The 22504-nt window shown below is 44.6% G+C and overlaps 1 protein-coding gene across 2 annotated transcripts in view; it reads left to right on the top strand.

Annotated features, from left to right (window-relative positions):
* Window positions 1–12566, top strand: part of grin2c.L (glutamate receptor, ionotropic, N-methyl D-aspartate 2C L homeolog) — a 34887-nt gene extending 22321 nt beyond the window's left edge. The window contains exons 4-14 of one of the 2 annotated variants that reach the window (XM_041576557.1): window positions 270–856; window positions 1034–1148; window positions 1248–1459; window positions 1587–1746; window positions 2260–2413; window positions 2770–2895; window positions 3468–3697; window positions 6599–6759; window positions 8366–8553; window positions 8742–8974; window positions 9245–12566. In XM_041576557.1, coding sequence (XP_041432491.1) covers window positions 270–856; window positions 1034–1148; window positions 1248–1459; window positions 1587–1746; window positions 2260–2413; window positions 2770–2895; window positions 3468–3697; window positions 6599–6759; window positions 8366–8553; window positions 8742–8974; window positions 9245–10249 — 3171 coding nt within the window. In that variant the 3' untranslated portion in view covers window positions 10250–12566. Of the gene's footprint in view, window positions 1–269; window positions 857–1033; window positions 1149–1247; window positions 1460–1583; window positions 1747–2259; window positions 2414–2769; window positions 2896–3467; window positions 3698–6598; window positions 6760–8365; window positions 8554–8741; window positions 8975–9244 lie in introns of both variants that reach the window. The other variant, XM_018235312.2, reaches the window with a different exon arrangement.
* Window positions 12567–22504: the final 9938 nt, after the last annotated feature.

Raw genomic sequence — 22504 nt, 5'->3', positions numbered from 1 at the left:
ACAGTCCCTTCCCAGAGACTATTATCCCACTGTTACTATAGGCACAATCTCTCCCTACTATACCTGCTATCCCACAGCCACAGTCCCTTTCGAGAGGCTATTATCACACTACTACAATAGGAAAAGTAACCATCAAGATGCAGAAAGAGATTTTCTAGAACATGAACAGGCTCCTTTATGTTCACTTTTAAACCAGTTTAGCAGTAGTCCTGTGTATAACATAACTGGACCATCATTATAGGGGGTTCTCTTTTTGTCCCTTTTTCCAGGAACCCAGCTCCTCGTTCCTGCAGATTGCAGCTTCTGTAGAGCAGCAGTTGACTGTTATTCTCAAGGTGCTAGAGGAATATGATCTTGGACCTTTTTCTGTGATCACCAGTCACTATCCTGGGCACCGGCTCTTCCTCAGTGCTGTACGGGCTCTTTGTGAAGCTCTGCAGCCTGGCTGGGGACCACAGGATGAACTTACAGTGGAGCCAGGTGCTGGCCCCAAAGGGATTCAGAGAGTGCTTCGGCAAGTTTCTGCTCCAGTTTTGTTGCTCTTCTGCTCAAGAGAGGAGGCAGAAGAGATGTTTATTGCAGCTGGGGAAGCTGGGCTCCTGGGACCTAGTCATATATGGATTGTCCCAAGCTTTACCATTGGGTCTCCAGACCGCCCTGCCCCATTTTTCCCTGTAGGATTGGTAAGTGTGGTGACTGATGGCTGGAGGAGAAGCCTGAGAAGGAAGGTACAGGATGGGATAGCAGTGATTGCTGCAGGAGCCAAGAACTACCTGCAAAAACATGGAGAACTGCCTCATCCGAGGGGAAGTTGCCTAATGCCACCACAACTGCACGGAAACGACACCCTGTACAGGTCAGAGGGCACGGGGGTCACCTTATTGGGACAATGCACAATCTTTTCATCTTTTGGCACAAAGGCTGCATTTTGTGTCTTCTTGGAAAAGGGGTTGCCATATTTATTTGTTGCAGCTGCTTCTGTTATGACCATATTTTCATTTCTGTCTCTCCCCTAACCCCCTCCTCTGCACAGGCATATGATGAACACAACATGGAGGGACAGAGAGCTGTCTTTCAATTCTCAGGGATATTTACTGGATCCTTCCATGTTGGTGATAACACTGACTCCCCACCGTGTTTGGGAAGAGGTAAGGTTTTGTGATCCAATATAACTGAGCGGGGTCTCCATGTCTGTCATGTGTTGTTTATCTCTTTAGTTGCTAGAAAGCCTTGTACTTTATCCCTAGGTGGGCCAATTTGACAGCGGCATCATTCGGATGAAGTATCCAGTATGGCCACGTTACGGAGCTGATAACCAGCTTGTGACAGACTCTCGTCACCTGACAGTGGCCACACTTGAGGAGAGGCCATTTGTCATTGTTGAGAGTACAGACCCAGCTACGGGAGACTGTATCCGAAACACAGTGCCATGCCGCAAGCAGAGCAACCTGACCCTGAGGTAAGAGCTCATATAGAACACAAAATGGGCATGTGACTTTTGACTTTGTTCCATGTCCAAATCTCAATCTTAAAGCCCTCTCTGTGGTACATTCCATATCTCCCATGATTCTTGCCTTCCCTAGCAGTTCTGGGGAGCCGTACACAAAGCTATGCTGCAAAGGCTTTTGCATTGACATCCTGAAGAAGCTGGCCCGCACTGTGAAGTTCTCGTATGACCTTTACCTGGTGACTAATGGGAAGCATGGGAAGCTTGTACGTGGCGTGTGGAATGGAATGATTGGAGAGGTGAGGGCAGAGAGAAACTTGTAGTCACATCCACTTTCTCCACCCTTTCTTTATTCCTAACTTCTTGAAAAGTAAATTATTTCTCTTCATTCTTTTTAGCATTGTCCCATTTCACTCCCCAGTTCTCCAAAGTATGTGGTCAAACTTAATTAAAGATGCATAAAGGTGCTCCAATGAGAATCACTCATATACCATAGCACAGTCATATACATAGGGAAATGCAGGGCAGCTTTGGCTCGCCGATATTATACTGCAATCGGGTATCCATTAGTAGAGTGGTCCATAGTTAGTGCAACAAACACCATCATTTGTCAGGTCTGCTTTCATGCTGGAAAAAATAGGGTCAGGTAACAGGCACAATTTGAAGATAATCAAATCATTAAGTTGGTCGCCGGCTCTGGAGAGCTGGAGAAGTTTTATTGAACAGTACTTTAAGATGTTTTAAGAATCCGTGATGTTGATCGGTGTTATGGAAAATTTATACCACTTTTAATCATCTGCCACCCTCTTCAGGTGTATTATCGTCGTGCTCATCTCGCTATTGGGTCTCTCACTATAAACGAGGAACGATCTGAGATAGTAGATTTCTCAGTTCCCTTTGTGGAAACCGGAATTAGTGTCCTAGTGTCACGCAGTAATGGTACAGTGTCTCCTTCTGCCTTCCTGGGTAAGCTCACTTGTCCATTTTGACTAACTTTTCCTCACTGGTACTATATTAATGATGACCTCAAAATGTTGTAATCTTTAAAATAGCAAAATATACCAGCCAAAGTGGATTCCTTACACCCAGAGTGATATTTATGGTATAGCCTTGTTGAATCTCTTATGATTGATTAACCTTAACCTATGATGGCACAGACCACTGTCTGTGGCCTCCAAACATATGTTATATGGGAGAAAGTGATGTTTTTTTGTCACATGGGCCTACATAGGTGCTGTATTAGTAAATAACTTGCAGTGTTTTGTGATCTTGCAATGAAGGTTGAATGCTGAGCTACTTATTGTCTCCATTGTGTTTTCAAGAGCCATACAGTCCCGCCGTCTGGATGATGATGTTCGTCATGTGTCTCTCTGTTGTTGCCGTTACAGTCTTCATCTTTGAGTATTTCAGCCCAATGGGATATGACCAAGACCTAAGCAATGGCAAACGTAAGGGGCTATTAGGAGACAGTAAGGAAATATATGAACTGGTCAAAAATGGAAGGTGATGGGGTGAGATATGAGGCTGTAGAAATGTCTAAGGCTGTGGCAAAGGGGTTGGTGAAGTGAAGATGATGCACCAGTGGGAACATAGTCATGGATGAAGAATCAGTGAGAATAGGAACTGTTGTGAGTGTATGAGGCAAGATCAGGACAGAGAACTGGTTTAAATGAAGATGACTATAAAGCACAGGTATAGGAGGAGGTGCCCTTGGGGAGTAAATGTAAGGGAAGACAAGGGGAGGGAACTGGTGTAAATAAAGGGTGCTATAAAGCAGAAATGTGAGACAAGGGGCACATGGGAGGCAGGTGTCAGGAAAGATCATAAGAAGGATCTGATATGAGGGAGATATAAAGGGAGATATAAAGGTCAAGAAGCAAGTCTGTGCCAATGAGAAGCCAGTGTGAAACGGAGAAGGAACTGGTGGGATCACAGGAGGGTCTGGTGGAAGAGGGTCAGATGACAAATATCAAGGAGACCTTGGAGACATAGAGTAACATTTGTTTTTGTGTCTCTTCAGGGTTAGGAGGGCCTAGTTTTACCATCGGGAAGTCCTTGTGGCTGCTCTGGGCCCTAGTGTTTAATAATTCAGTTCCCATCCAGAATCCACGTGGCACTACTAGTAAGATCATGGTACTGGTCTGGGCTTTCTTCGCTGTCATCTTCTTGGCCAGTTACACAGCCAATCTGGCAGCTTTCATGATTCAGGAGCAGTATATTGATACTGTGTCTGGTCTAAGTGACAGAAAGGTGAGTTTCATACTCTTTGGTCTATTACTGTATTGCATGCATGCCACTCTGTGCACACTATCTTGTAAAAATGCTGTTCTGCACACACAAACTACCTTGCAAGCATGCTGCTCTGTGTACACTCATTAAATATCTTTGGTCACTACAACACTGCAGAAACTGTTGCAGTGACCGATCACCTGTGAGTACCTATCCCAAGGCATGTAGATTAGTACCCAGTCCTCTTTGCTTTGAGTATGGTGAGCATTAAACACAAAACATTCTGTGCCCATTACTCTTGCAGCCTTGGCAGAGATATGATTCGGCTAATGAGAGACTCATTTGTGCGGTTCCTCTGAAATAATCTCTTATTTATAATTATAGCAAGACATTAACCAGATTAATGAGCTGAGTTTATATATTCATTCAGCCCATACTTTTGATGATGAATAATGCAATATTTCTAGTCGTTATTGATACATTCACTATATAAAATAAATATAGAATTTACTAATCTGTGTAGTTTATTTCCATACTACATTACTATAGAGGGGACTGGCATACATAGCAATTCCAGGCATCTTGTTTCACAGGCAGTGATAATGTTACGTTCTTATGGAAATCGATAGTAATGCGGCAGCAATACTTGGAAAGTAGAGGCAAGATCTTGTTTTATTAAAAAAAGTGCCACCCCCAGCCCAATGGTACCATCATGATCTGGAGAGAGGAGAAGTGATGCTTCCTTCCATTAACCTTGGCTACTGGTGGTGCCATTCCAAATGTAGTAAGTACTCTGGCCTGTTAAAGAACTGCTCCGCCTTCGGCCCCTGGTGACGAACAGAAACAGCTCTCCCAGGGCCATGTTGAAGTGTTGGTATCACTGTGCTGGATTTGGGCTGGGGGCAGTTTGTTACAAAAATAAGTACGGATGCAACAAATCCACTATTTTGGGATTCGGCAGAATCCCGAATCTTTTGTGAAAGATTTGTCCGAATACTGAACCAAACTCTAATTTACATATGTAAATTAGTGCCAGGAAAGGTGAAGGAGAACCATGTTTCTAGCTTGTCTTGTTTGTGTAATGAAAAGTCATGTGGTTTTAAGGGTTCAATGCATCCCTAAAATGAAGATTGTGCTTGTTTCAAGCTAGCCACAATCAGGCCAATAAAAGCTGCCGACTCAGAGTCAGCAGTTAACCGGCCCATAGGGCATGCCCAATACATATCTGGGCAAAAATCAGCTGATATCTATGAAGCAGGTTTGAAAATCCCATGAGATAAGGACCAAACTGACACTTTGATGTGGTCCTTAACCAGTTCTTTAGGCCCATTGTATGATCCAATTATTGCCCACCAGGCCAATGATTGGATCAGCCCAATATGGTCCAGCATGTGGATGGGCAGAGACCTGCTTGTTTAGTGATCTTACCTAAGGAATAGATCTCATGGTTTATAGGCAGCTTAAAAAGGTCAATTTTTAAAAGGTGAATATTGAAGGTTATCTGCAACTGAGTAATATTGGCTCACTGTTGCTTCACAGATGCTCTGGTTTTATCCACAGCAGGGAAATAAAGTGTAAGACAGTCATGGCACTGCAATGTTTACTTGGCCTTTTTTTTCTTTAATGATGAGGTCTTCTGTGCATTTTCCCCCTAGTTGAGAAACAGCCGGAGAGCGCTGGCTTGTTGCCTCCTCTACAAGTGTCTTATATATAACCTAAAGAAAGAAGGAAGGGGGAGAGATGCAGAAGGAGAATGAAGAGATTTGGGGGGTGGGGGATAGAGAGAAGAAGAGATACGGGAAGTGAAAAACATGGGACAGGAGGGAGGGAACAGGAGAAGACAAATAAAACCGCATGCCGGAGATGATGGAAATAAGATATCAGTGCCAAGAGAGGAGAAACCGAATCTAGAAAAAAAGGAGAGACAATAAGAAGGAGAGAAGAAGGACAGGTTGTAAACTCCCACAAAGGAGGGGGAGGGAGCCCCAGACGGCCCTCATTATGTTTGTGATTAAGCTCTCATTAACACATGTTGTTAATTGTCAGGCCTGCACAGATTGCTTTGATGCCGGCTGTAACTGCTGGATCGTGAGCGCTGATACAGTTATTTGCATGTGGGGGGAAGTAGGAGATGGCATGGTCGTCTGATGGCAGTAAAGTGATGCGGGGAATGAGGCAATAACTAAAATCCAGTACTGCACATATTGGGGGTTTAAGGCTAGTTGTATTGGTTAGCAGCAAGCAGAGGTCAGATATAGGGCATCAGCTAATGAGTGAGGGTTAAACAGATGGAGCAACAAGGGGCACTGTGCCAATTCAGGCTTTATCAATCATACTATCTCTTTTACTAAGGACTGGAGGCTCTTTGGCTGGGCTTGGCCCTCCAAGGGATTTTTGTGACCCAAGTCAGCTCAAGAGCTTCATATATATATATATATATATATATATATATATATATATATATATATATATATCCACAAAGTACCCGCACTCTTACTTGAAAATTCATATATGGGTGCTCAGTCAATGGAAATTGTATATTGCATATAGAAGGACCTGCACTCAAAATTCATGTGTCTCAAAGTTTATTGATCCATCACTTTGTGCATCCAATGTTTCTGCCCTCTTTGGGGCCTATATATATATATATATATATATATATATATATATATATATATATATATATAATATATATATATATATATATATATATATATATATATATATATATATATATATATATATATATATATATATATATATATATATATATATAACTGGGCCTCAAACATGGGCACCAGCACTGGTGCAATTTGGCACCTATGAGAGTGAACCCACCCACCCACTTGACTAGATAAAAGGAGGCTTTCTGATACAAACTGTGCTAGAAATTGACCAAGTCCAACTTGTCTATTCAAATAGTTCCAGAAGCCCCAAGAACAGTATCCCCCATTCCGATTTGGGACTGTGCCCAATGGCAGCACGGAGAGGAACATCCGCACTAACTACCCTGACATGCACAGCTACATGGTGCGCTACAACCAACGCTCTGTGGAGGATGCCCTCACCAGTCTAAAAGCAGGGTGCGTATTATCACTATTCAGCAACACCCAAAGGGTTACACTGTATAGTAAGATATTATACAGACAGATTGTTTGAGAGCTGCATCCTTTCTTGTTCAATTTCCATAAAAAGACTACATAGACCCAGCTCTGTAATTGGGGGCAGGACAAATCCCCTCTGATCAGTGACCCCAGCAGAACCTGCTGCTCACGCATTCATTCATCTGAGCAGAACTCTCCTTTATAAATGCTCAGGACATTGAGTTTATTCTGATTGGTTTATTGGAACAGGACCCTGCTCACTGGTTATTAGCAACAGGGTTTTTACAGTTCCATTTATTTAACAAAGTCTCGGTTGACTGACTAAAATCAATAGGGGTCTGTTTTACGACAGGCTGGCAAAGCTCTGATATATATTGTGGCCTGACATTGCGCTCAGAAGGTCCTGTACATTAAGCCGAGCGTAATCTGACAACATGCGCAATATAAAGAACTCTATAAAGAGCATATGGGTGCTGATGTGTCCAGCCTTGCTCATATTACTCTCCCTTATAAGGACTTCTCAGAAAACAAGACACTGCCATTTCTATTGTGCTTTCTTTTGTGATGCTGGGGTCCTGGGCTAAAAAAAACTGATTAGGGTTGTTCAGCCCTGTGGCACTTCTACTGTTGTGCAAGTAAAGCCACCCAAGTTGTTACTCTAGGTCAGGGGTCCCCGTGAGCCACATTGAAATGTAAAAAGAGTTGGGGAGCAACACAAACATGAAAAAAAGTTCCTGGAGTGCTAAATAGTGCTCTGGTTTTTCCTTTGTGTACTGGCAGCCTACAGGAGGCTCTGTTTGGCCATAAACCTAGTATTTATGCAAATTAAACTTGTCTCTAATACAGAAATTCAAAAATAAACACCTGCTTTGAAGCCACTGGGAGCAGCATCCAAGGGATTGGTGAGCATCATGTTGCTCATGACCCACTGGTTGGGGACAACTGCCCTAGGTATATGCTCTTGAGTGCTTATACTGAAAATAAGGCTCTTTATAGGGCTGATTTAGTAGTTTGGTCCCAGGTCAAAGATCAGATAACAATAGGTGCCCATGCAACCTGTCAAAGTGAGGAATGCATCCTAATGTTGTCCTCATCAATGGGATTTTAAAAACCGCCCAAGCCATCATTTTGGCATCACATACTGGTCAATAAGCTTCCGATATGGCATGCAATTCTGTTCCCCCACATAGCCAGCTTTCCTTCTCTTGGAGTAAAGGTGGCCATACACGGGCAGATAAAGCTGCCGATATCGGTCGTTTGGACCGATTTGACAGCTTATCTGCCCGTGTATGGAGGCTTCCGATGGGTCTTCCCGATCGATATCTGGCCACGATATCGATCGGGAAGGTTGGATTTTTACCCGACCGATCCGTCGGAGCCGCTTGGCGCATCGTAATTCGATCGTTCGGCCATACGGCTGAACGCTCGAATTACCCCCGATATAGCCACGCAGTTTAGTGGCATATCGGGGAAAGATCCGCTCGTTTGGCGATGTCGCCAAACGAGCGGATCTTTAAGTCTATGGCCACCATAAGCCTAGTTCCATTGTGCCTCTGCCTATGCTCAGTTCTGTTACCCCCAACAGGAAATTGGATGCCTTTATCTATGATGCAGCCGTACTGAATTACATGGCCGGGAAGGACGAGGGGTGCAAGTTGGTTACCATCGGAAGTGGGAAAGTTTTTGCCACCACTGGTTATGGCATTGCTTTACAGAAGAACTCACGCTGGAAGCGACCCATTGATTTGGCCTTACTGCAGTTCCTTGGGGATGGTGAGCTCCACCTAATTATTTCAACCAAAAAGTCTAAACTGTCAACTAAGAAACTCTGTACAGTAATTGGCTAATATAGTCTAATAACCTGCTCCTTGATTGGTCTTTGGAAATGTGGTTGTGGGCTTTTAGCTAGCAATTTTAGCCCAGATGTGTGCTCTTTAGTAATTGGCTGCTTGCTTCTGCAGGGGACACCCAGAGGCTGGAAACAGTATGGCTATCAGGCATCTGTCAGAATGAGAAGAACGAAGCAGTAAGTAGCAAGTTGGATATCGATAACATGGCTGGTGTTTTCTACATGCTGCTGGTGGCCATGGGGCTGAGTTTGCTGGTCTTCTCCTGGGAGCATCTCGTGTATTGGAGGATGAGACACTGTATGCCCAGTTCTTGTGGAGAGAAGGGGCTGCTGGGTATAAGCCGGGTAAGAGAACAGGGAGTGAAACATCTGTTTTTCCCTTCAGCCGTGTTGCTGGGGAGATAAAGTGTCCCATAGTGTATAATTAGGCAGATCATAGTGTATGGCCACTGTCACTGTATATGATAGGATACAGTTAGATTTTATGCAGACCATTTACACTCAATTAGATGACAACATATATTCTGCCAGGTGCATCTTCCTCTCTTTAGTACAGTAGATTGAGTAAATGTAGCTGTGAGTGTGATCCACCTTCTCTTTTTGTTTAACTTACAGGGTATTTACAGCTGTTTTCGGGGTGTTGAGAGCCCGTTGCAGGATTCTCAATTCCCAGACCCTGATGTGACAGGGACTCCAGTTCCGGTGAACGTTCTGAGGGTCTTACAGACAGCCAGGGACCTTGTCTCTTCTTCAGGGGTTGGAGGATCACTGGAGAATGCATCCCAGGCCTTACGTACATGGAAACAGCGCAGCGAGAGCCTGCAAGCCGCATTCTCACTTCAGGGGCCGCAAGCTATTGCATCCCCTCATCACATGGCCACAACTCCAGTGGTAGGGGATGTAGGCCCCACATTGACTGTACCTATCCTTACCCAATCCCCACGGTCATTTCATCCTTCTTATCCCATGTTGCCTGATGGAGACCTGCAACCTCCTGAGATAAATTCCCTGCCTCTGCAGGATCTTCATCCAGTATCTTCCATTTCCCAAAATGGTGGTGTGAGCACTGCTGTTCACTGCAGTAACCCATGTATCACTTCCCCACTCCCAAAGAGAAGACAGGAATCACCACAGAGGTTGCCACACCCTTCTTGCACAGGGGGAGCCCAGTACCCTAGGGCTTGGTACCAGTCTCCTGCTCCAAGACAAGTAGTCAGAAGTCCAGTACTACCCCGTGAGACCCTCCTAGCTGAAGACTGTGGGATGCACCCAAGGTGTGTAAGACCTCTACACTATTCTCTTCCACGTTCCTCCCACCTCTGCACTTTTTGCCACAGTGGGGAATGCCACAGAATTGATCCTGCTCTGTATCCCTCCCTGCACCCAGATGCCCCCTTGAGAGGAGCAGTTTCCACACTGGCAGTGCCCTCTGCAATGACATATAGAGACTCTGGTTCCCTCCTTAATGTGGCCTCTCTTGGAAGGACTGCATGCTGCTCAAAGATGGCAAGCTCTAGGTACCCCACCAGCTCCCTCTCAGGAACATTTAGGAGTGAAATCATTGGGAATTCTAACCCGGCTGACCCCTGCAGGAGAATCAGCTGGGAGTCTGAGGTGTGATCAGGCCAGAGCGAGACATTTACTGACTATAAATTCTCTTAATGGCAATAAGATCTGACCTAGAACTGTGTGACTGACCTGTGGCTCCTTAGAAAACCTCAGGTATTGGAGATCTATTCAGGCAGACTGACATTAATTGTAATGTACGGTGCAAATATTATTGGGGGGCTTCAGTTTTGATGTGCAAGCAACTATGTTACAGGTGGAAACAGAAGATAAACAGTGAATTTGTAATGATGTGTGGTCTTTCCCACTTTTCCTTAGCCTTTTTCTTTCTGGACTCTATGGCTGCCCCGTGGGAGCTTTGCAGCAACTCATGGGACTTCATGGGCCTTTATTCTTGTTTGTATACACATCACATAAGCTATAACTGCTGTACCACATTATTCACATAACCACCTTGGCACTAACAGTAATGGACACATACACATGGTTACTGCCCAGGGTTATCCAGCTCTCACTGCAGTGCAACTACTGTATGCATATTGCCCATGCACCTATGCGTCTAGCTAAAACATATCCTTAAGTCTGCTGCCCACATCTGTCTCTGACTGCAGTAAACCAAAAACATTTCATTTAGGTACAATTGCTTCCTATGGCATAAGTTACGCACGTCAGCTAACTATAAGATGTATTTCTAATTGTAAGACAGTCTAATCATCAGGAAACACATGTTCATTGTCCATATAATTGCATAGTGGTAGCTTGCGTGTCATCCTTCAGAAGCAGGTCCACCTGTTCTCTGCAGTACAACAACTATTCCTAGCTGCTCTCTAGACATACACAAATAGGATACACACAGGATATGCCATTTATTAACAAACATAAAGACATATGGCTATCTCTGCTGGTGGGCTACACAACTATGCCTACACGTAGGACATGCTGCTAGTTCTAGGCATACTGATATATCTTCCTCAGAGATTTATATGGGTACCTCTATAGCAATGGACGTAGGATGAAACATATCGCCTGCTATTCTTGTGTCTAGAACAGGGACTGTTACTTCCATAACAACATTGTTGTAGGAAACTGCCTGCTATCCCTGCAGGACTTACCTTGTTGCCCCTGCGACTATGGCCATGAAATACTTATGCTATTGCTGTTTTTTAAGGACAAACTCCCTTTATGACCAGGGGTGTGGGATACTGTCTGCTGTCCCTGCCTCTCAGACAGGTAAGTTACCTCTATAACAAGGAGGATAGGATGCCATATGCTATTAGTGCCTCTAGGCCGTGTTCTGTTGTGTCTATAGCCAAGGACGTGGGATGCTGCCCGCTATTTCAGGCTAAGGGACACAGCTGTTTCTGGGACTAGCATTGTGGACATCCTAAGCCTGAGCACCCAGATACAAGGAGACAGACTTTCTGGGGGGGGGGGAAGCAATGCTAAAATTCTATTTGCATATCTAATTTATATGCTAATTTAGCAGGGAGTATAATGCGGTAGCTTGGGTGGCTAGGATTATGATTAATATTTTTTAGTTGCAAAAGTTCTGACTTGTTCCGCAGAACTCTATAAGCTAGGTGTGATAGATGGAGGTGTACCAATGACTGGAGGGTGGGCTCCTGTATCTTAGCATGGATTTAGCAGGGACTTAGCATTTGTGTTCGTTGGATATGTTATGGATGTGTCAGTGTTCATGATATATGGCTGTGCAGGGAGTTTCAGCTAGCAGCTCTCCTGTACTTGCTTGACCATAAATTACTAAGTGATTTGCAGGGGGCGGCATTGTGTAACAGTTGAAATGTGACTGTGTGCACCAGTTAAAACTATCATTGAGGTGGCCTTCAGGGATGTATAGAGTCATGCAAATGATCGTCCTTCAGGGATGAAGCGAATCTTGCAAGTGACCAGCCTTCAGGGCTGTATAGACTCGTGTGAGCAACCAGCCTTCAGGGCTGTATAAATTCATGCATTAAATTGGCCTATAGGGCTGTATAGACTCATGCAATCAACCAGCCATCAGGACTATATAGACTCATGCATTCAATTGACCTACAGGGCTGTATAGACTCATACAAGCAACCGGCCTTCAGGGCTGTATAAACTCATGCATTCAATTGGCCTACAGGGCTATATAAACTCATGCATTCAATTGGCCTACAGGGCTGTATAAACTCATGCATTCAAATGGCCTACAGGACTGTATAGACTCGTGCAAATCGACCGGCCTTCCGGGCTGTATATACATGTGCATTCAATTGGCCTTCAACTGTAAAGACTCATGCAAGTGACCGGCCTTCAGGACTGTATAGACTCATGCATTCAATTGGCCTACAGGGCTGTGTTTTTCTGGGTCGGTGCCCATGTCTTATTAAAGGTGTTTTAAAGAAAACGTTCCTGTGAATGGTGCTGTCCATGACGAAAAGTAATGATTAAGGTGGAAACTGTGGAACGTGCATCAGTTTGAAACGATTTGGAAGGTATGAGTGCTGACTGAACTCTTGCTGAACTACAGGGCTGTATAGACTACAAGCGACTGGCCTTCAAGGCTGTATAAACTCATGCATTCAATTGGCCTACAGGGCTGATTCCCAGGGGCGTAACTATAGAGGAAGCAGACCCTGCGGCTGCAGGGGGGCCCAGGAGGTATAGGGGCCCCACGAGGCCCTAATTCATATACAATTTCAATAAATATTGGAGAAACAAGTCAACTTATATACATTTTGGGGGCCTGAAAAATAATTTGCTGTGGGACCCAGTAATATCTAGTTACGCCACTGCTGATTCCGTTTATCGCAGGATGGTCACCTCAAATTAATGTGTCAGGAATAGGCACCTAGCCACTCCTGCATTCAAATGGCCTACAGGACTGTATAGACTCATGCAATCGACCGGCCTTCCGGGCTGTATAAACGTATGCATTCAATTGGCCTTCAACTGTAAAGACTCATGCAAGCGACCAGCCTTCAGGACTGTATAGACTCATGCATTCAAATGGCCTACAGGGCTGAATAAACTCATGCAAGCACCTGGCTTTCAGGGCTGTATAGATTCTTACATTCAATTGGGAGGATTGGTAAACAATGATCAAGGTTAGGTGAGGCCGCAAAAATTGAGCAAGTAGCAGCAAATCATATTAGGGCCAAAACACCAACAGTGTACATGAGTAGCAGGCACAATGAAGCCTGTGAGTAGAGAGGTGAGCAGGTCCTAGGTTCCTCAGTAACAGAAAAGGAGAAGCTGGGTGCATGTAATGGGAAAGCCAGCAGAGGACTCAGCACATGAGCAGAAGGCAAGCCAATACATGCTGTGTTACTCCCTGTGGCTGACGGTTCAGTATAACTTGTGGCCAGAGCTAAAAAAAAAAAAGTTATGTAGGGGTGCAACTGTAGTGCTCTCAGTGTAGCTGAACATAATGCTTGGGTACATAGTGTATCAGAGTTGAATAAGAGTATGAAGAGCAGTGGGAGGTAGGGTGAGAAGGAATGAATGCAGCAATAAGATATGTAGGTTAAGTATGAGTTTGCAGAGAGCTGAGGGACAGAGGGTGAGAACTAAGGGATGGAGGGTGAGAATTAAGGGATGGAGGGTGAGAACTGGGGATGGGCAATGGCGGATGGGGAGTGAGGCAAAGCAGGATGAGAGCTAAGGAATAGTGGATGGGGAGTGAGGGAATGTAGGATGAGAGTTAAAAAAAATTGACATTAGGTGGACACAAGACAGAATATGTTGCGGAGTAAAGCAGTTAATGGAGAAACTATAATAACTGCAGGGAGGGAAGTTGCTGGAGTTGTACCTATTGATTTTTTCTCTGCGTGAAAATGATATTCCCTTTACCGCAGGAAGGTCACCTCAAATTAATGTGTCAGGAATAGGCACCTAGCCACATGAAGTGCTGCGAGCCAGTCTGACTCTGTAGCTCTTAAATTGTATACACGTACAGCTCAAGTAGAGCCACAGACATCACACCTCTTTGTGTGATATTAACATTAGGGATTCCAAGTGCCATCACTATGTGTGTGTGTATGTGAGGGGAATAGACAATCATGACACTGGGGTTTCCTCCTCTCCCGTGTTATACAGACAGACTCTCTCTCTTGCGTGTGACACTGAAAGACTGTGGGTGTCACGTACTGATGATAGTGTTACACATGTGGGAAGTGAGCTTCTACTATCATCATACGTGACACCCACAGTCTTTCAGTGTCCCTGACACATGGGGCACTTCATTGTCCGTTGGGTAATCTCCAGTGGGTGATAAATCACCCGACAATAGCTGCACCTTCACATTCATTGAAAATGCAGCGTGCAAAATATAGTAAATGTGGGGAGCCTTGGTAATCACCAAAAATGTGGAAAGGGCCTTTTTTAACCGATTATGCAGAATCAGCGCATGTATTACAGCAATTGCAAAGAATGCAAAGGGGCACGTATTGTAAGGTGGTTCCTCGCTCATGGGAGAGACGATTCCCTGCTAGACAAGGAAGAACTCAATTGGGGCATATTAAGTTAGAGATCGCCCCTAGAGTGAAATTCTACCACTCTCCATTCTGTTCTATGGGATATTTTTTTTAAAGATTTTATTTTTGAGTTTCATATTAAACGCAAACAACATTACAAGTTATACACACTTGGAGAGGAGGAAAAAGAGAAAGATTAAGGAAAGGAAAGAGAGAGATTCTCAAGGGCCTTGAGAGGAGAGGTCTAGTGACTTATTCATCTATATGCCTACGTATCCATACACCACCTTTTTTCTATGGGACTTTTAAAGGCATATTTATCAAAGGGTGAAAGTTCACCCTTCGATCAATACTCTTTTCAAAATCCCATAGAAATGAATGTCGACTGACAGAATTTCAATCTAGTGGACTGTAGAAATTCACTCTTTGATAAATATGCCGAAATGTGTCAGGACCCTTAGAAACTGATGAATTTGTGTGTGATTGTGTGTGTGTGTTTGGTGGGGTACAGGTAACAGACTCAGGAAACGTGTCACTGAGGGAGGGGAGTGTGTGTGACACTGAGAGGCATATTCATCAAAAGGTGCCATTCTCTATTCACTTGTATTTGATTTTTAAATATAGATATAGATATTCTGCTACGGGTTAAAGGAACAGTAACACCAAAAAATGAAAGTGTTTTAAAGTAATGAAAATATCATGTAGTGTTGCCCTGCACCGGTAAAACTGATCTGTTTGCTTCAGAAACACTACTATAGTTCATATAAACAAGCTGCTGTTTAGCAATGGGGAAATTGAAAAAAGGCTATATGGCACAGGATAAATAGTGGATAACAGATAACACCATTATGTTCTACAGAGCTTTTCTACTATCTGCTGTGTAACCTGAACCTTTTCTCCTTTGAATGGCTGCCCTCATTGCTACACAGCAGCTTATTTATATAAACAATAGTAGTGTTTCTGAAGCAAACACATCCGTTTAACCAGTGCAGGGCAACACTGCATTATATATTAATTGCTTTAAAACACTTTAATTTTTTGATGTTACTGTTCCTTTAAAGTGAGTTCCCCTTTAATAAATATGTCCCTCAAAAATCCCATAAAAATGGGGATGGTTTCCTTGAGGCAGCTCTGTTTCAACTTTTGATAAATATGCCCCTAAGAGACTAAGGGAGTCCATTTCCGGGTAGAGTGTGAAATCCCCCTCCAGTGAGTGAAGTGGAACAATCTCCGACTGGCACATTGGTTCACGCATTATTCAGAGGGCTGGGGAAGGTGCCATCACTGTTCTGCGCTGGGGTAGTAAATAGAATGGCCTATGAGGCTGATGGGATTCTTTCCTTTGTATACGCTGCTCAACTTCTAACTCCCAAATGAGATTTCCCTCAGGCCTATAAGATATTGTCACCGCCCATGCTTTAATATCCCGTCGGTCACTAAATCTTTAATAGTTGCTGGTCGATTGGCATTGACCCTGAGGGTGAATCATAAAAGAAGAGAGGCGCCAATTTCTCACCAACAGCAAGGCTCGCCTCTGAACTGTCACTGTCCGCGCTCGAAGTTCATTAACTGGTCAGGGAGGGAATGAGTAGGGCAATGTTGGCTCCTGTCATCGGCCTGGCCCATATTTCATAGCCCAGTGCAGTACTGCAGGGACGTGACGGCAGCGAGTGATAAAGTGAGGCCTGCAAATCAAGCAGCTGTCTCTTCCCTGTGCTTGTGCAATGATGGAAATATACGGCTAAACAAAAGGGCACTGACAGATAGAAGATTCTAACGCCATATCCCTCACCTCAAGTCTCTGCTCTAGTAGGAAACTGCAACCAATCAGCAATTGGCTCTGATCTATCATTTATAAGTAACACTTATTGATGCAAAGTGGCTATTGGTTCCCTAAGGGTAAAAATTAATTTTTAAAATAAAATTTACACCCTGAAAACTGTGTGTGATTCAATTATAAAGTGAGAGGGTGTGTGCGCGCACCCCTATCACTGACAGAGGCCCTCTCCTGGGTGTCTAAAGTAGAAGGAAAGGCAAAATCACTGGAAGGGGCGGTCCCTCTACTTCAATAAATGAACTTGTCAGTGTATGTCAGATTAACCCAACTCAACAGAATGAGGCACCTCTTTCCAGTATGCGTGTGGCACTACTACAATGAGGCACCCCTCTCTTGTCTGTGTATCATGGATAGACTGTAGGACCCCTCACAAATACAGTGGTGTGAAAAACTATTTGCCCCCTTCCTGATTTCTTATTCTTTTGCATGTTTGTCACACAAAATGTTTCTGATCATCAAACACATTTAACTATTAGTCAAAGATAACACAAGTAAACACAAAATGCAGTTTTTAAATGAGGGTTTTTATTATTTAGGGAGAAAAGAAATCCAAACCTGTGTGAAAAAGTAATTGCCCCCTGAACCTAATAACTGGTTGGGCCACCCTTAGCAGCAATAACTGCAATAAAGCGTTTGCGATAACTTGCAACGAGTCTTTTACAGCACTCTGGAGGAATTTTGGCCCACTCATCTTTGCAGAATTGTTGTAATTCAGCTTTATTTGAGGGTTTTCTAGCATGAACCGCCTTTTTAAGGTCATGCCACAACATCTCAATAGGATTCAGGTCAGGACTTTGACTAGGCCACTCCAAAGTCTTCATTTTGTTTTTCTTCAGCCATTCAGAGGTGGATTTGCTGGTGTGTTTTGGGTCATTGTCCTGCTGCAGCACCCAAGATCGCTTCAGCTTGAGTTGACGAACAGATGGCCGGACATTCTCCTTCAGGATTTTTTGGTAGACAGTAGAATTCATGGTTCCATCTATCACAGCAAGTCTTCCAGGTCCTGAAGCAGCAAAACAACCCCAGACCATCACAGTACCACCACCATATTTTACTGTTGGTATGATGTTCTTTTTCTGAAATGCTGTGTTACTTTTACGCCAGATTTAACGGGACGCACACCTTCCAAAAAGTTCAACTTTTGTCTCGTCGGTCCACAAGGTATTTTCCCAAAAGTCTTGGCAATCATTGAGATGTTTTTTTAGCAAAATTGAGACGAGCCTTAATGTTCTTTTTGCTTAAAAGTGGTTTGCGCCTTGGAAATCTGCCATGCAGGCCGTTTTTGCCCAGTCTCTTTCTTATGGTGGAGTTGTGAACACTGACCTTAATTGAGGCAAGTGAGGCCTGCAGTTCTTTATATGTTGTCCTGGGGTCTTTTGTGGCCTCTTGGATGAGTTGTCTCTGAACTCTTGGGGTAATTTTGGTCGGCAGGCCACTCCTGGGAAGGTTCACCACTGTTCCATGTTTTTGCCATTTGTGGATAATGGCTCTCACTGTGGTTCGCTGGAGTCCCAAAGCTTTAGAAATGGCTTTATAACCTTTGAAATTGAACTCAGGTGTGATAAACCACAGTTAAGTTATTTTTTAACAAGGGGGGCAATCACTTTTTCACACAGGCCCATGTAGATTTGGAGTTTTTTTTCTCCCTTAATAACGTAAACCTTCATTTAAAAACTGCATTTTGTGTTCAATTATGTTATCTTTGACTAATAGTTAACGGTTTTTGATGAGCAGAAACATTTAAGTGTGACAAACATGCAAAAGAATAAGAAATCAGGAAGGGGGCAAATAGTTTTTCACACCACTGTATGCATGTGTGGCGCTGCTAGAATGAGGTGCCCCTCTCCAGTATGTGTGTGTGACACTGCTAGAATGAGGCACCCCTCTCCTGTCTGTGTATCACAGATAGACTGAAGGACCGCTCTCCAGTATGCGTTTGTGACTGAAGGATTCCTGCCCCCAGGTTTCCAACCCTAGACACACACATCCTAATATTATAAGACCCTCAGAGCCCTTCCTAAGTATTTCCAGACGTGCCCCCTCCCTGGTAGAAGTGACAGAATGAAGTGCCACTGTCTGATTTCCATGCTTGAGCAGGCAAGAGACAGACTCACAAACGAGGAGGAAGGTGAAGTAGGACAGGTGGTGACAGAGATGGAACGAGGGATGGAAATAGTTGTGAGAGAGTGACAGAGATGGAATGAGGGACGCCAGCACGGACCTGTCTAAGATTCCCTGTCAAGGGGGACACATATGAAGAGAAATGGGGCCTGGGTAATGTGGCTTCCTCAGGATGTTATCAGCTTCCCGCTGAGCAGAGGGAGCAGCCAGAGCTGGAACCTACACTAATGGCCTGTGCTTCTGTAAGCTGCAGCCACCATGCACTAACCCTGGGAGCACTGTATCAGAGTGGCACTTGCATGTGTCCATTAGCAAGACCCTAGGAGTAGAGCAGCACGTGTTTACAAAATCACACTCACTTATATCAGCAGTTGCCCTGGCATCACACTTGGCACAGGCCCCAGATCTGTTCTGACAGCAAGTGCCAGGTCAGTACCAGGTGAGGACATTCGGCCAAGCTTAATCCCTTCTCTTGTCCAACCGGCTCATGCCATCTGTCCTAGGATTGTCAACATTGCTAGAAGCAGGTGCAGAGAAATACACAGCAATGAGCACACAGCCGACTCCTGCTGCAACCCAAAGGGCTCACAGAGTATTTCTCACATTGCACCATGGCCACAAGTGGGCACAGCTATGAAAACACACCCTAGTTCTGATGGAAATGGTACCTGGACTCTTAGTAACAGCACATATACGCTTGGTATTTCGCAGTGACCAAAAGCAGCAGGGCCGCCATCAGAATTTGTGGGGCCCATTATAACACATTTTTCAGGGGCCCCCCTACAAGTAGAAAAAAACATTGGTGGTTAGGCCCCCCCTACACGTTAAAAAAAAAACATTGGTTGGCAGGATCCCCACATAAAGTAAAAAAATAAAAAAAAAAATAGCACCCAGGGATTTAAAACACAAAAACAAAACAAAAAAAAAGGTGGAACTTACCTTTCTTCTTCCTCTGCGGCACAGCTCGGCTCCTTTTCGGCAGTGGCTCGGCCCCTTTCGGAAGTGGCTCAGCTCAGTGGCTGAGTAACTCAGGAAATGCAGCACTGCCGGCCCCCGCTTAACAAATAGAAGCCACCTGGCCCGGGAGGATTGTGCCCCTGGTACCCCCTCACGGTAACACTGAAAGGCAGGGTGGTCTCACAGCAAGCCTATGGTTAAGTGTCCCAGTGACATGAAACGCGTCAGGCAAGAGATGACTATATAAAATAAAGTTTTCATTTTTATCTACTACTTTATCTGATCAATATGTGAGTTTACCAGTGTGCCCTGCACCAACATTTATGCTTTGTATACGGATTGTCCGCTCCCCTGAGCTGGGGGCCTGGGGCTGGAGCAACTGGGCCACGTTTCTATTTTGGTGAGTGACTCCACAAATTTGCATTTGCTTTATGCTTAAAATATTCTTGGCCCAGACTATGGTCTCACAGCAAAACCCATCCTGCAGGAACAATAATGACTGTGCTACGTGGTAAATCAGTGAAGCAAGAGAAGTATCTTTCACCCATGTGCATAGGTGCAAACATACAGAAAAGCAATGGTCTGGGCACACAATAAAATATACCGGTACCCTCATTTTGGCAACTCTGACACCTCCTACCCATATGTTTAAATACAAATATACAGAGAAAGAATGTTCTGGGCACACATTAAGATTTTACACTCATTCTATGCCACTAAAACACTAAAAGGAATACTTACCCAGAGGCCTCATTCACATAAATCTTCAGGACCTGTCTTTATACATACTTACAATAAAATCAATAAGATAGATAAACAAACTCACAAAATTATTCACAAACCTGACAATGCCCACCCCCAGAGCAACACAGAGAGTTTCGCAACCCTGAAAAACAGAGCAAAACATTTATTTGTGTGTTCAATGGCGTATAAATACCTGTAGCCTGCATTCCGAGATAACTCCCCGAACCCAAATCGACCAAATCACTCGAAAAAGAGATTTGCATTGGTAAGACCTTCTCAGTGTCGTCAGGCAGAAAAAATATGCAGCGGCTTAGTGCCTCCCAGAGCACCTCCACCGGAACCATTAAAATGGGTGCATGGAAGGATATAAACAACAAGCATAGCAGCCGAAGAAAACAAACAGGAAATAACAAGCAGACATATTTGCTAAAAGAAAAGTTCTAGGGACAATATTCCTTTTGCTTTTGGGTTTCTCAAGCCACAGAACTTGGGTTTAATTGTTGAGAATACTGTAATGCATTGATGGGCTGCTTGCAAATCACCAAAACTACTTCTAGCACCCCTAGGTGTCTTTAGTATGCCCAGGGTCGGACTGGGCTGGAGGGACACCGGGAAGAAACCAGGTGGGACCAGACCTGCTGCCCTGCCTGAGCACCCTGACCTCCCCCAACCCCAGTCAATAGGAGAAAAGCAGGTGCACGTTGTCTCGGAGGTGATGGGGGGTGTGAAGGTGTTGAGGCTGGCCTGATTGGGCCCTTGGAGTTGGTGGAGGGGGGGTTGGGAGCCCGGGGTGGTGTATGCAGGACCCTAGGGTGCAATGATAGGGGCACTTGGTATGTGCATGTTAAAGTGTCCTCTGCCTAACCCTAGTCCATGTTCACTGCACTCTGTCATTCTCCCCTCCCTCTCCCCTGTCCTCCCCTCTGCTATGGCGTATGAGTTTGCACATTCCCAGTAAAGTGTGCGTGCATGGGGCGGGGGACGCTGCAATGCTGGCCTGGGTTGCCTAGGGTGCCTGGTTGGCTTGGAATGGCCATGGACCCCCACCCCCCAGTCCAACACTGAGCATGCAGTTGGATATGGCCCTCCGCAAGCCGCCTAGAATGCCTCAGATATCCATAAACCTCTTTCAATGGCATCATTATTATGCATATAGAAAATCTTGGACAGCACCGTAGATCACTGGTTCCTAAACTGTGGGACTGAACCCCCTGAGGGGGCTTGGAACTGTTACAAGCTGAATGCAATTAGGGTGAAGGTCATGCGTTGGGATTGGTAATTGGTTGGGTTTTAGGCAGAACATCCCTCACGCAGGCAGTTTATTCTGCCTGGGTATGGACTCTGTCTTGGGTACCCCCCAACCTGGAAGATTTGCATCCCGGAGTGACATCACCTACAGCCTAAAATGACATAATTTCCAGGTTATGCAGTGTTAGGTCTGCTTTTCAGTTTACCCACTGTGGGTCGGGTAGTGGGTCTGGGGTACAAGTGAAGCCGGTAGTTAGGTCGCAACCAGACCCACAGAGGATTTCAGTAGGGAAAAGATGCGCCTGAAACCAAGCTTAAGATTCAGGGCCATATTTGGGGTACAAACGTATTTACTTGCCTAGATATTTCTGAAAGTGTGGCTGAAGTGGTGGCTGACCAAAGGGGCATGAACTGACAAAGGCCACTGACAACCATTGTCCGAAATGATAATGAACCAATCAAAAGTCAGAGGGGTCCCAGGCTGGTAAGTGCTCCCCCTTTGGAAAACATAAAAGAACACACAGCAGCCCATTGAAGCCAATGGGATAATCTCATGACTCCTCAAGCTGTGGCCTTCACAGAGATCAATATACAAATATCATTTTAAAACCCAGGAGGAGTGAATCGGGGGGTGAAGGTAACAAATGCCTAAACACATGCCATATACACGTTCATTAACACCCATAATCAGCAGTGCAACCCATTGTATCTGGGCAGCATGCGTAGCTACTGCATGTAAAGAATTCATCAGTGCTCAAAATAATATAGTCATAAATCACCTCTACACTGGGAAAGGGGGGTGTAAAGGAATCTAATCAGGGCCAAGAGCATCAGTAATCAGCTTGTTTCGGGCACGTGCTGCGAGGAGGGAGGGCAACAGAGGAGCTGGACTGTGTAATGAGAGATCCCCGCAGCAAGAAAATGCACAACCAGAGTCACCAA

Source organism: Xenopus laevis, chromosome 9_10L (assembly GCF_017654675.1).
Source record: "Xenopus laevis strain J_2021 chromosome 9_10L, Xenopus_laevis_v10.1, whole genome shotgun sequence".
NCBI lineage: Eukaryota > Metazoa > Chordata > Amphibia > Anura > Pipidae > Xenopus > Xenopus laevis.
This window is presented reverse-complemented; position numbering and strand designations above follow the sequence as displayed.